The sequence below is a fragment of the Aristolochia californica genome, unplaced genomic scaffold, assembly GCF_029961685.1.
Source record: "Aristolochia californica isolate CCGP_79_NKW_82.1479 unplaced genomic scaffold, dmAriCali1.0.hap1 SCAF_7, whole genome shotgun sequence".
In the NCBI taxonomy this organism is placed as follows: Eukaryota; Viridiplantae; Streptophyta; class Magnoliopsida; order Piperales; family Aristolochiaceae; genus Aristolochia; species Aristolochia californica.
In genome coordinates this window covers 41812672-41826795 of record NW_027182268.1, presented here as the reverse complement: position 1 = coordinate 41826795, position 14124 = coordinate 41812672, and the positions used below count along the sequence as shown (strand labels likewise).

Below are 14124 nucleotides of genomic sequence, written 5' to 3'. Positions count from 1 at the left end.
ATTATCAGTTTCATACCCAGAAACTGAAGTTTCCATTAGGTCAAGACAACTTTGCTCCATGTTGAGTCTGCAGTCTCGTTCGTGAACCTTCCCTCTTCGGGTTTGCTTCTGGAGGCCTCACTAAATCAACTTGAGAACATCTAGACAATTCCTCTTAAGAGATCCCACATTTCTTCCGAATTTTATATGGCTTAAGACATGACTTTCTGCAACATAAATAATCTGAACAAGAATTGAGGGTTGCTTACCCTCTCTCGTATGTATCGTCAAAACCTTTCTCCTCTTCCAGGTGCTCATGCTGCTTTTAGTGTCTCTCCCTAAAGGCTCTCTTAGCTTCTTCCATTGCCTCCTCTACATGAATAGGATAAAGGGCTCGATTTTTCCATGTGTTCATTAGCTTGAAGCTTTTGGAGTATTTGTTGGGTTACATGAGAGGAGTAACTAGATCTCCCTCCCTCTCTTACTGTCCCGATTACAAAAGTGTCTTGTGGCCTACACTTATGTTGCCATGTCATCGATGAAAAAATTTTACTTGTGACTTACAAGTGCAATCAATAGTCTCCTAAGAAAAGATTTGTCAAAAGATCATATAAATCATCAATAGGAGAAATCTAGGGTTGGTAAAAACCAATTTTACTTGTGACTTACAAGTGCAACCAATTCTTGTGACGCTTTTACTTTTTTTACTACATTTTGCTGCCACATCTTACCCCGCTGCTCGGGCTGGTAGAGAGCGGGAGATTCTTCATTTACCTGTCAAACTCTTCATGAAATCGTCTCACGGTCCCAAAAAGCCCTTTCATCCACTGATGTCTGAATTCTGATCGTTCTTCGACAGATTCGACTGACAATAAGCTCCGTCAGTCGCACGTGGTCGGGGAGTAGAAACTTCTGATCCAGGTAAGGAAGTCCTCCTTATCCATCAGCTTCCCTTCTTTACATCGTCTTCTTTCGCAAGCGTTTAGTTGTAAAGAGAAGTTAGGGCTTATCCCGCTACCTCATCTCAGAAGAGCCCGGTGCAAAGTTGATCGTGATGAGAGTGAGGTTAATTAAATAATAAAATCTGCGAATAGGAAGTAAGGGCGTCTTTAAGCTGTTAACCATATTGAAAATTGTAGACCGAACTGGAAAATCGACTCGCGACCGGCTGCAGATGCATTTCATTCTGTGCTGTCTCGTGTCTCGTCGAATCGGTTATGTTGATCATCGACGAGTTTGCCATTCTATACTATTCCGTCACGCAACACTTGCAATGTCTTGAGGTAGTTAACCACTTAATAGGCACGTAAACCATACCCCTCAACGAACTCATCGAAGTTCTCATTGCAAGTTTGTGATCTTAGTCCAAAAGAATTATACAGCTTTGCTATATAACCGCTGACTCTACAGAACATGACTGCTGTCTTTGTTATTTAATACCACAGGGTGGATAGGTAGCGGTGTGCATTTTCATCAATTGACAACCTAGTCATAAGTTTTTGCCGCTCTGTCCATAGTCTCTTAATCTGAGTCGTAAGTCTATCTGACCGTTAGTTTCCTTGTGATCCTTGCCTAACTTGCAGTTTTCTCCACCTTTTGGTATTAGAGAAAGACCGTCACTGCCTCTTATATTTAAAGGGCTTTCTCACATGATCTTTCATTGACCCTGAAGCCTTCTCCACCTTAAATGGCAGTTACTTGTGAATAAAGCTCTATTTATTTATTTATTTATGTATCTATTGCAATAATGTTCAATGTCATCCATGGATACAAGTCGGTATGGATGTACTGGTTGCGGTAGAAAAATGTATAATTGTCAAAGAACTAGGTACAAGGATTTTTGTTTATGTAACATGCACAGCAATCCAAGGATACACGTCTGCATGGATGTATTGGATGTGGTAGAAAAATGTACAATTGTGACTGCTGTTTTCTTCTGAATCCTTTTTATTTGTAAATTGTTGATCTAGTTCATAGTGGCTCATTTTAACCCGGCTGATTGATGTTTTGCAGGTTCACTGCTCTTTGGATGACCTCAGTTTGACATCCACAGTGCGATGGGTGACAGTTTCCTTTCAACTAAAACTGGTGAAGGCTTGGACTATGGGGCCCATAATAAACGGCATAATGATTTGAAAGCTGAAGATTTGATTCAGAAGAAGCCTAAGGTTCTTGACTTGGATAGTGAAATAAAGGAGCAAGCAGGGGAAGGTCTTAACAGTAATGTTGAAGGAAAATATATACAGACCGTGGTTGGAGCAAATGGTCAACGTAGTGAAAATGTTCAACCTCAAATTTCTGAGACAGAAAAGGATGATCAAATAAAAAACATCACTTCATGTCAAGACAAGCCTTCAGGCAGCACAGGAGGCTTGACTGTTATTGAAGCGGATGCTGCAGAAGATAAGGGTTCTAGGCACACCATGGAGGATGCATGGGTTGTACTTCTTGATGCGAGCTTGGAACTTCCAGGGAAATTAAGGTGCTCAAATCTGTCTTTGTTGTTATTTTCCGATAAAACTGGATAACCTCATTATGTTATGCTCAAGATCGTGAGCTCCAATTTTTTTAATAGATTGTGAACTGTCTAATTAAGATGGTGGTTTGTTTCATCTTGGCTTTGCATACATGCCTATTCGTACTAGTAAATAGAAATGCTGTCCTGATTAGTTCTATTATGTTCTGTGCTTATTCAACAAATCCTTCTCAAACTATTTCTTTACATTATGAGACTAAGCAGCGAATAAGTGTTGATTAATTATTCGGAGTCTGTAAACAGATGTGCACATTTTGCTATTTATGATGGTCATGGAGGTCGTCTAGCTGCAGACTACGCTTGCACCCACCTTCACTTCAATGTCCTTTCTGCAGGATTACCACGTGAGTTGGTGTGTCTTTTTGGTCTGTCCCATAAATGTTTTTGGTAATAAAACATGTGTTATTTGATAATAAGCATGTCAAGTAAAGTGAAATAATCATAAAGCTGTTGCATTGGTCGAATAGACTATGCCTATTGGAAGTATGATGGCAAATTTAAATTATTTGGGCTTATCATGTATTAATGAAGTTTTCATGGCTACTGATCAATGTGGGTGAAAATTCCATAAAGAAGGATATCGCGATTGGTGAATTCTGCTGCAGCAAGTCTCCAATTTTCCTAATAGGATAAAGGCTGATGGCAAATAGGAGTAAAGAAAGTTGTATTTTCAATTTAATTCTTTTTTTATGCTTTTCAGATAATTTCTTCTCCACTTCTCCTTGGCCTTTATCTGTTTTTTATCTATTAAGCACTGCCAAGAAAGAGTAAGAAATTGCTCTATATGGTTACTCATTTGATAATGATCATGATAGGAGATGAGAGAGTACTATTTTTCTCATGTTAAAGGTCTCTCATTCTGGTTCAACATTATCTGAAGCCATAAAATGCTAATGTCAGGTGATGTATCATATTATCATACTAGTGATGTATCATAAGTTAATAGTTAGGATCGGAGATCAAATGGTGTTTGCAGCTACATTTCTGTAAAATTAAAATTTTAATATACATTCTGTTGTCCAGGAAATGAAATTTATTGGTTCCTCTTGCATAGTTGATAAATTGTTTCTCACTTTATCTATTTTATCTTTTTTTTTTTTACTTTTATAAGGCCAAACTAATTCCTGAATGTAGAATAAGTACTATAAGAAAATATCTATCCAATGGCGGAAACTTAAAAAAAAGTTGTGCCTCAAAGGACATTACATTCCTTCACATAGCTCAGTTTCAAGCTTCAACTGTATATCTTTTAAAGTGACAGTGTCCAAAAGTTGAGAAGAAATAATTATGGAAAAGCTGGATGAAGGTTACTGAAGAGGGGTTTATTGCACTGGAATCTTGATACAGGTTTAAGATATAGTTGTGGACTCCATTTTATTTATATTTTTTTTATGAAAACAAACTCCATTATAGGTTTGGATTAGTTTCCGAAGCAACACCCATCTTGGGGTCTTCAACTTGATGCAAAGTGAACTATGTACCCTCCTCTCGGATCCCCCTTTTCTTTTCTTTTACCTTGATCAGAATTGAAGATCTCACATCAACATGCTATAGAAGGTTACATATGATTGTTTGTTTCATATAAAGAGATTGTTGACAGACGATTATGTGTAGGTAGGGATGTCCCTTGCTTGTGAAGCTTTTCTTATTTTTTGTAGATTTGAGTTTGAAGATAGACATGTGAGGATGCTCTAAGGCATTTTGAGAGGTGGGATGACTGAAAAGGGATGAAAACTCTTCATGCGAGGTCTGCATTAATTAATGTACATTTTCCTGAAATGGAAATTTTGATTCTCAGGTACTGTTAGTCTCATACTTGATGTCTGTGACCTTGGTGGTGGAAGAGTTTGTGGGCATGAGTTATCACTGATGTCCCCATATGCATGTTCCTTTATCTTCTTACTGGTGGTCTTTGTTTTAATTATTCTTGATTTTGAGTGTGGGAAGAGGTAGATGGAGTGCTTTAAACTCTCAAATTCTGCCACAGAATATAAAGTTTGGGTGGTTTTCTGTCCAAGAGACTTCTAATTACTAGTTTCAATTCATAACCATAAATTTCCTGATCATGCCTACTGGATTCTTCAATAAATTGTTGTTGGATATATTTTATTTAATTGTTTAACAAAGAATATCTCTTCACTAAGTGTGCCATTAGTTTGATGCTTTGTTTGAAGTTCATACATTAATTTTGCTACATGTTACCTTGGTTAAATTTGGTGTAAAAAACTAACATAGTCGTTGGTATTCATGACTTTGGTAGATGGATATAAAAGCTGCCAAGAAAGCAATTCTTGAAGGTACGATGTTAAACTTGGTTTTACATGTAGTATTAATTTACTTACTGATAGAACTTCTTGGAGTTCCCGAAACAGTACAAAAAGTGAATTTAAAATTAATAAAAATATATTGTTCTGCTCTTCACAATTCAGCAGTGACGGGTGAACTAATAAAAATACATCGTTCTGCTCTTCAAAATTCAGCAGTGGTCGATTATTGATCAGTAAAGTGGTAAAGTTGAATAATGAGGTGTTCTTTTACTGTTTGTATAGAATCTACAAAATCTTAAAGATTTTCTTTTTCAGAAGATAGTGAAAATTTTATTCCAAAGCAAGGCTTACAAGGATAAAAATTTAGGAAGGGAATCCCCTACAATGAGGGATTGGAGAGACACCCCTTCTTTAGCTAGAGAGTCAGCCGCACTATTGGCTGATCTCAGAGCATAATGCCAACACTGTAAACTAGATATAACATACAAAATCTCATGGAAAACAGGCCAGTGCTTCTAAGGAGGTGCCCAGACAGCAGATCACCAACTGATGATGTTGGTAGATTACTCCTCGGTCCAAAGCGGTCCACCAATGGAGTTTTTGTGGATAACAAGTCCCTGATGAAGGTTGTGGGGTTTAACAGTTGTAGGATCAAGGGGCCTCAGTAGGAGGCAATGGTTATCCCGTCATGGTTTCTGAAAATGCCACCAATGCCGCTGGGCCTGGTTCCCAAAAGCACTTCCATCAAAATTTAGCTTTACGATTTCTCTTGGTTGAGGGCTCCATTCCACTTTGGCATAATGCTGTGGTGAAGACATTTGGGCAATTAAACTCTAGTGGTTTCTGATATTTCGGCCTGTCAAGGATCTCAAAAGCTTTTGAGTGCTGGTGCAAGAAAGAATGACGCTGGAGATGTGTTCGATAACTTTTTCTGGCCAGCTGTGCTTATTCAAAATATCTGCGGCTCCTTCAACCCACAACCCCCACGGAATATGGGGGATACAGGCCAAAAGGATAGCCTTACCGAGCTTAGGAAGTCCTGCACCAGAAGGCCAGGCAATGAGATTGCTAACACATTGTGGAAGGCATGCCTGAATACCCAGATGAGTTAAAAAACGGGACCAATTTCTCCAAGCCAAGGGGCATTGTAATAGAATATGGTTGATATTTTTTAGTTTTTGGAAGATAACAGAAGATAATTGATACTCTCTTTTTCAGCATCCTAAAGTGTATAGTGTGTGAAGAATAGCTGATCCCTTCTCCATAGGTTGTTGTTAGTGTGAATCCTCCCCTGCACAGCATTCCATATGAAACTTTTTATTTTAGGAAGATCTGAAAGCGTCCAAGCAAATAGAAGCAGGCTGTCTCTCAAGCTGATCCCAGCCTTTAATCTTGGCATAGGTCTAAGCAACGGTAAATTCCCTCCGCCATAAGCCTCCCAGCTTTGGCCACCTCCTCATCATTCATACCCCTTCAAATGTTGAGACTCCAAACAATGTTTTGGGACTCCAGCCTTCTAGCTTCATTGATCATCATGGCGGGTCTCATGACCAGATTGAATAGGAGTTGATGTGACTGCTGGATGTAGCAATCACCGAGCTACCAGTCCCCCCAGAACTGAATTGAGTTGCCCCTACCAATATAGAACTGATGAATGGGAGTGTGAGGACATTAAGGGGGATGGTACCCCCTCCTTGATTTTAGAATTACTTATTGGTTTTATGCATGTGTTTTACTTGATGATTTTGATTCTATTTCAGCAGCATGCGAAGAAATTCCTTTTTGTCTCTGCATTTATTGGCGACATCTGAATTGATTATTGAACTTTGTGTTTTTATCATATCAAAGTATGTTAGTAATGGTCTCAAATTGCCAGGTTTCAGAAGAACTGATGAGTTGCTACTTCAAGAAAGTGCTGCAGGTATTTGTATTTCTATAGGAAACACGATTTTCTGCGAGTTGATCACAGTTCTTTTATTATCTAATGATTGTCATGTGGCTTTCTTTATATTCCACCAAAACATTACTATTGGCACGTGTTTTTGTGTTTTACTCAAGATTAGTTACACCTATGTACCTTTTGGCATATTTCAGGGGGATGGCAAGATGGTGCAACCGCTGTCTGCTTATGGATTTTGGAGCAAACCGTAAGATTGATGCTGATCTGGTTCTTTTTAGTAATTGTTCATAGGCTGTTTGTACTGAAACTGATCAAAATACATTTAAGGCTGAAGGCACAATACTTGCAAGTCAATAATCTTCTGAAACAAGCTTAAAGGAGAAAAAGTAGGTTTCTGTTTTCTTTACCACTATATAGGCAGTGCTTGGCGATTTTTCTGTTACTTGGGTGCTGCTGAACTCTATATGCTAGAACTTATCTTTTATTTTTTTGTGCTTTCATAGATATGTATTACCTTCATGTCGTGATGCAGGTTTCTTATCCTGCTATTTTCATAAATCCATGTCATTGATTTGTGTGTTTTCTGTTTTAGGTATTGGTTGCTAATGTTGGAGATGCAAAAGCAGTATTAGCTAGATCTGCAGTGGTCAATGAAGATGGAACAAATAATTCTTTGAAGGCTATTGTTATGACCAGGGAACACAAGGCTATTTATCCTCAAGAACGTGCTCGCATACAAAAGGTAGAAACTAGATATCCTTATTGGTTAAATTGAGTAGTTTCCTTGGAGAATTGGGACCTAAATGCCCAAATACCTGGCTTGTCCTTATTCTGTTTTGGACCTGGAATCTCCATATTGTTTATATATGTCTCTCTGTTTTTTATTTTTTTGTGATCTAACAAATGGCAGTAATTAACTTACATAGTCAGTCTTAGTATATCAGAGAGGAAGAGTTTGTATGATGAAAAAGCCAAGACGGCTTTATTTCAGGCCTTTCAGGAGGGCTGCAACAACTCTTTTACAAAGTAGTGATAGCCTTGAATGGCAAAAGTAGGTACTCTTTCAACTACCCATTGGTAAACAATAATAATGGCAGGTTGGCGTTGTCAGAGCTTATCCTTGATTGGCAGTACAATCTTGTACTAGGTCTACAAGTGGCAATCTGCATGATAAATACTTTCGAAATTTTAAAAATTCAGTCATTTGTATCATCCATCATGAGCTGATGACGTACAGACCGGATGGCTGTAATACCTTCTTGAAATATTTAAAAAAAAAAAATTGAAATGATGGCTGTAAGTACCTTACTCTCATTTTCTCTTTCTCTCTCTTTTTCCTGTGTTGATTATACTCCCATAAACCCTGGTGAGACGAACCCAAGAACTCACACTAGAAACCCATGAGCTAAGGCATTACATACAAACACTGAGACTTAATTTAACTTGCTTATAGTGAATAATTGCTTTTTTTAGAGCATTAAGAAGAAGAATTCATTAAGAAGATCGTGTTCCTAGTAAGACTTTTCCTCTCCATCACATGGTTGATGAATCTATCCATCATCTTCTTCTCCATTACAATTTTGCTTGGCACATTTGGTGTTTCTTATTTAGCAAATTTGAAATCCAAGCTTGCCTCCAACCTCACTTTCAAGTCTCCTTCAACTTGGTGTACTGGTCTTAGACTTCCTTTTTTTGGCCAAATCATGTTTCAAGCTTGTCTTACCATTACTCGAGTATTTCAAATGAGAAGAAAAAGAGGAACTGCCAGAATAATGTCTTGCCTTGCAGAAGAGTTGGGGAAAGAGTTTTTTCTCAGATTATTTCTTGGCTTGGTACTGTTTCCCTCTTTGATGAGGTCAAGGCTGATCTTGTTAGAAGTTGCTGGTTCCAGATCTCACACCTTTCTCGCCTTAGTCCTCTAGTTAAAGAATAGAAGCGTTTAGATGGATCTTCCTTTGACAATATAGGCCCAGCTGGTTTTGGTGGTGTTTTAAGAAATTCTTCAGGTGTTATATTGGCATCATATGCTGGTTCCCTTGGTGTTGCTGATCCCATAACAGCTGAGCTTCAAGCTTTATGTCATGGTCTTCTAGTTTTCAAAGACAGATTTTCAAGGTTCTCTCCTTATTGAGGGTGGTTAAAAATGTGTGATTAATTGGTGCTTTTGATGGAAAGGTCCTCTTTGGCGTCACTGGTCATGCTATTTTGAAATTATGGATCTTGTAAATTCTTTTGGTTGTAGCTGGAATCATGTTCCTAGAGCAGCCAATAGTTTGGCTGATTTTCTAGCTAGAGAGGGGGTTTCCCTCCAATCCCTCATTGTTAGGGATCCCCTAATTTTGTAATTTTCGTCTTCGGACTTAATGAATTCATCCTTTCCTCAAAAAAAGCTCTAAAAATAGCAAAAGGTACATGAGAGAATACATAAGATGAGCAAATATAAAGCCAAAAGGAAATGGAAAACAAAGAACTAATACAAACAAAGCTATGATGAAAGGTATGAGTTGCTGGTAGCGAAGTGCTGACAAACCGCTCCATTCCTTGCCAGAGAGTTGGCTGCACATTTGGCAGACCTAGGTTTGTGTTGCCTGGAGATAGTTGTTTGTCTACATATATCCTCTATCTCATTAAAGTACATAAAATAATCTCCGTAGGGGGGTCTTTATTTACCGAGGCCCACGAGATGACTACTGCTGAATCACCTTCCAAAATTAGAAGCGATTGCTAACACAACCTAAGGTCTTTTAGGAGGGCTCTCAACTCTGCCACTATGGTTTCACACTGTCCAAATAAAGCAGAAAAAAACAAGCAAGCAACTCATGAAATCCTGAATGACTCCTCAGCCCTCCAGCCCATGATTGCCTCTAGAATTGTCTTCAAAATTGAGTTTCAGCTATCCCTACTTGGGGGAAGTCAAGCAACTGATTTACAATGTGGTTTGGTGCTTCTTTTTTTTTTCTTTCAAGATGTGGATTTTATTCAAGACGGGCCATGACAAAATAAAACTAAGAAGGAAACTCTCCCCTAACAATGAGCGATTGGAGGGAGGCTACTTGCTTAGCAAGAGAATCAACTAAAACATTAGCTGCCCTGGGACATGGATCCGAGAACAATCAAAAGAAGAAGCAAAATCTACAATTTCATGAATGTTTTCAATGCCACCAAGGAGGATCAGACAACGTGGGGCACCAACCAATTACAATTTCTTTTGATGACCAATTATACTCTTCTAGCTTCTTCTGATGACAAAGCTATGAATAATTGCAATTATATGGAAACCATGCTTCGGTGACCAATTGGGTGAATAGAAAGCAAAAAGGAGGCGTAGAGAGCTGAGGATAAATAAAGAAAAGGTAAACAAATAAACTAGTGGGTGTGATGCTTCTCCAACCATCAGGTAAAAAAATAAATGCTACTGTGCCAATTGAACAACAAAAAATAAATGTATAAGTAAACGAAGGCTGATTCAATACGAAAAACCATTTGGTGCGAGACATGTGAGACACTATCTCAGCCGTTCGATCATGATCAACGACTATCTCAGCTGTCCGATCATGACCATGATCGGACGGCTGAGATTGCAGTTTCACATGTTTCATACCAAATAACTTTTCATATTGGATCAGCTGTGTAAGTAAATTACTTTTCAATGCCTAAAAAAATTGTGTGTACTTGTTAGCTGGATGGTAATAGATGTGTATAAAACAATGCTACTCTTGTAATTTGATAAGGCTAATCTTTCATGATCGGACGGCTGAGATTGCAGTTTCACATGTTTCATACCAAATAACTTTTCATATTGGATCAGCTGTGTAAGTAAATTACTTTTCAATGCCTAAAAAAATTGTGTGTACTTGTTAGCTGGATGGTAATAGATGTGTATAAAACAATGCTACTCTTGTAATTTGATAAGGCTAATCTTTTAAAAAAATATGCTTGTTTTGAAGCAGTTTCATATCTAGATTCAAGCCTCATTGGGATCCAAAGTAAATATGTGATATGATTATGAGTCATTTACCTGTTCTCTCCTCTAACCTTTCCTTGGTCATATTTATTGTGGGTAATTGCTAACTTACAGAATCCATGCTTAGGCTTACAAATTGGGTTTGTGGTATGTAAAAGGGAGATTGAGTGGAAGAGAGTAACAAAATGTAAACCACTAAACTATGCCCTATATGGTGTTCCATCGAATTTCTTAAAAAACATGAAATGGTACTGCCACATCAGACTGAACAACAAGAAGTAAATTTCTTTATGAGTGGATTCCTTTTTAATGTCTATGAAATCTTTGTATATTATGCTGATTTGGTTTTGTAATATTCAAGATATGATTTTGAGTCAGTTACTTTTTTTGTCCCCGATGCTTTCCTTGATTAGTGTCTTGTTAATGTTGTTGCAAGTGTTAATTACATGTAAACAATTATATGATCTAATGAACTGAGAATCATGTTTAAGATTTTTTAGGTACTTATGTGATCTAATAATTTGATAGTGATGCTTTCAGAAAAGATGTTTGGTTAGTGAATCCTATAGATATATCCAATAGTTACTGATAAATGTTTTATTTTACTGCTTGAGTGTAATTTAGAATCTCATACATTATTAAATTTTCTGAATTTTCATAGGCTGGGGGTTCTGTTGGCTCGAATGGCAGATTACAGGGCCGTCTGGAGGTTTCAAGGGCCTTTGGAGATCGTCAATTTAAAAAGGTTGAAACTAATATTCCTATTTGTGCTTATCACTTTAAAAGTCTCAAGGTCTTGCATTGATCTTAAATGGTTTTATTTCTCTCTATATGTATGTAGTGGATTTGAACAGTATGGAGTGTCTATTAGCAAGAGTAATTTTGTTAGGTCGTCAAGAGTAGTTTGGTTACAGTATGACAATTTGAAAATAGGTAGAGGTTGGCAAAAGAAAATTTTCATGGGCTTCTCTTCAGAGCTAATCCTTGTTAAGAAAAGAAATTAATGCTAATCTTTAAGAAACTGGCTGTGAAGATAATTGGACTTAGTGTCTGATAATTGTATTGTTTTTATTGAATATGATTCAGAACCTTTTCTTCCTCTTGTGGATTTATGAAGATATGCTTCTTTCTTGATGGTATTCTGTATAGAGCCAGTACATAATTAACTGGTTTTTGGAAGGTACAGGTTGACTGTTTTTCTCTCTTGAATGGCAGCAACCTGAAGGACCGAATGAGACAATGCACCCTATTTAGTTTAAAATAATTCTTTTTGTTTTTTAGAGAATTCGACTCACACTATTTGTGAGTCTACAGTTGATCTGGGACTGAAATTGAAATTTTGCATATATGAGTTTTGAGTGCAAAAAGGAAAATTATGGATGCAGGTTGGAGTTATTGCCACACCGGATGTGCACTCATTTGAACTTACAGAAAGAGAGAACTTTATCATTCTCGGCTGTGATGGGCTTTGGGGGGTAAGTTTGGTCTTTACATTTTTTTGTACTTAACTTTATTCATAATATATGCTTCTTGTTCTTATGAGACAAATTTATAATATGACGGTGCATCTATTTTCATAATCAGGTGTTTGGAGCAAGTGATGCTGTTGTGTTTGTCGATAAGCTGTTGAAGGTAACTGTAACTTTCTAGTTTCTTACCTTTTAAGAAATAAAGGGAAAGAAAGAAATGGAAGCTGTTGTCAATTTTAAGATTCGGGTAACTGACAATTTCTTTAGTAACAAAAGTTGAAATGTTTTGGCTTCACGATTCAAGTAAGGGCCGTATCATCACAAAAGGCAAAAAACTGATATAAGTTTGTCTTGGGGTATTGGTAGCAGAAACTGGATGAGTTCCTGGCAGAGGATTTTCTGCATCCGCTGCAGCTTGAAATTTTAAAATAGAGCCATTATGTAGCTTTCTGATTATCTTTCTCTGAGCTCCGGTAATTTGGTGGTTGATGTTCTTGCTGGAGAGGGTGCTGTTAGGCTTTGCTTTTCGTACTATACAAGTTGCACAACTTGAGTGTGTGTGCCATGTAGCACTCACTTTTGTTAAGCCCAGATTTGGAATGATAAAGCGGACTGCATTAGAAAGTGCCGCTTTGTGGCTTTAAAGCAGCACTTTAAATGGATTTAAGTGACACTTGACACTCAGCAATTGGTGGTGCATGGGCTCATGCTGCTAGGCTTAAGCCTGTTGGCCGCTGAGGTTTGTCTTTAATTACTTGTATTTGCAGCTTTATGGACCGTTTGTAGTTTCTTGTTGTGTGTTTTTTTTTCCTCGCGGTCTTTAGAGATAAAACAAGAGCAAGAGCAAGCGGCTGATTTTATTATTATTATTATTTGTACTTCTTTGCTTTCTAATAAAATTGTCAGAATGTTATAAAAAATTCGTTTTCAATCACTCGAGCCTTCTTCTTTGCCTTCCAAAACTTGTCACATGTTAAATCAAAAATTCGTTTCCAATCACCGAAGCCTACTTTTCACATCCTTCCTAGGCACACACAATTGACTCCTATCTGCCTTGAGCTTTCTCAATTACTGCCCAAGCTTTTGCTGAATGAAGTAGTTGTTACAGGAGGGCTTGTCTACCTCAGCTGTGAGCCGACGGCTTGTAAGGGAGGCTGTTCGTGAACGACGCTGCAAGGACAACTGCACTGCCGTAGTCATTGTTTTCAAACACTAGTTGTAGTGAAATTGCTGGAGTTTATACAACTTATGAAGGAATTTTTTGGTGAATTATATCTGTGACATTAAAGATTCCTTCATGTCTTTTGGTACCATAGGTTTGTGGAATTAGGTTAAATTTTTAGTGGAGCGTGTTGTTGATGCCTGTATGGACAGTGTTCAGTTGGTCTTTGTGCTTGTAACTTTGCTCGATGATTAGGATACCCATCTGTTCCAGTGATATGCCTACTTACATCTAGAGGAACGGCGGTTGAGAGTATTTTGGAGTTTCCTGAGATGATAAACTCTCCCCCTTGCCAATTGGAAATGAATGAAAACTGGGAGAGAAACTAAGAGAGCAGTGTTTCTCCTTGACCTCACATTGTTTATGTGAACAGAGAAAGAAAAAAACATGAGAGAAGGAACAAGAGAAAAAATAGAGAAAATCAGAGAACAGAAAGAACATATCTATTTATAGAGAAGGGAAATCTATGGGCTTCTTTCGCCGCTCCTGTTTTTGCCTCTAAGCCAAAGAAGGGATACGGAAACAAGAGAAAAAAAAGGGATTAAAAAGAGTGATGAGGATAGAAAATTGGAGAAAAGAGAATGTCAATTTAATTTATATATTAAGGGAATGGAGTTGGAGTAACTAAGGGCAAGGGGGATAAGAGTTTTTCAGAATTGTTGAGAAGCAAAATATAAATATTACAGCGTTAAGCAATAAAGAATATTATGCTATGTATTAATAAATTATTATATTATAGAATAGTTATGGTTTACAAGAGTAGGAGACATTCTAACTTAATACTCAA

The 14124-nt window shown here is 37.5% G+C and overlaps 1 protein-coding gene across 2 annotated transcripts; it reads left to right on the top strand.

The window, feature by feature from the left end:
• The first annotated feature begins 752 nt into the window (after nt 1-752).
• LOC137936852 (probable protein phosphatase 2C 8) lies at nt 753-13457 on the top strand. 2 transcript variants are annotated; one of them, XR_011109584.1, is made up of 12 exons: nt 753-900; nt 1993-2461; nt 2759-2867; nt 4776-4812; nt 6659-6703; nt 6877-6929; nt 7275-7424; nt 11308-11391; nt 12032-12121; nt 12231-12278; nt 12485-12854; nt 13224-13308. XR_011109584.1 is itself a non-coding variant. In XM_068781775.1 (11 exons), exons 2-11 carry the CDS (start codon nt 2037-2039, stop codon nt 13329-13331), a joined length of 1149 nt encoding a protein of 382 aa, XP_068637876.1. In that variant the 5' UTR covers nt 753-900; nt 1993-2036; the 3' UTR covers nt 13332-13457. The 2 variants fall into 2 exon arrangements, 1 of the variants encoding a protein (XP_068637876.1); XM_068781775.1 differs by lacking the exon at nt 12485-12854 and having other exon boundaries at nt 13224-13457.
• Nucleotides 13458-14124: the final 667 nt, after the last annotated feature.

Coding starts and splice junctions, on each gene's coding strand:
- LOC137936852 (XM_068781775.1), top strand. CDS start 2,037: ATGGGTGACAGTTTCCTTTCAACTAAAACTGGTGAAGGCTTGGACTAT. Junction 2,462..2,758: donor GAACTTCCAGGGAAATTAAG/GTGCTCAAATCT, acceptor GTCTGTAAACAG/ATGTGCACATTTTGCTATTT. Junction 12,279..13,223: donor TTGTCGATAAGCTGTTGAAG/GTAACTGTAACT, acceptor TAGTTGTTACAG/GAGGGCTTGTCTACCTCAGC.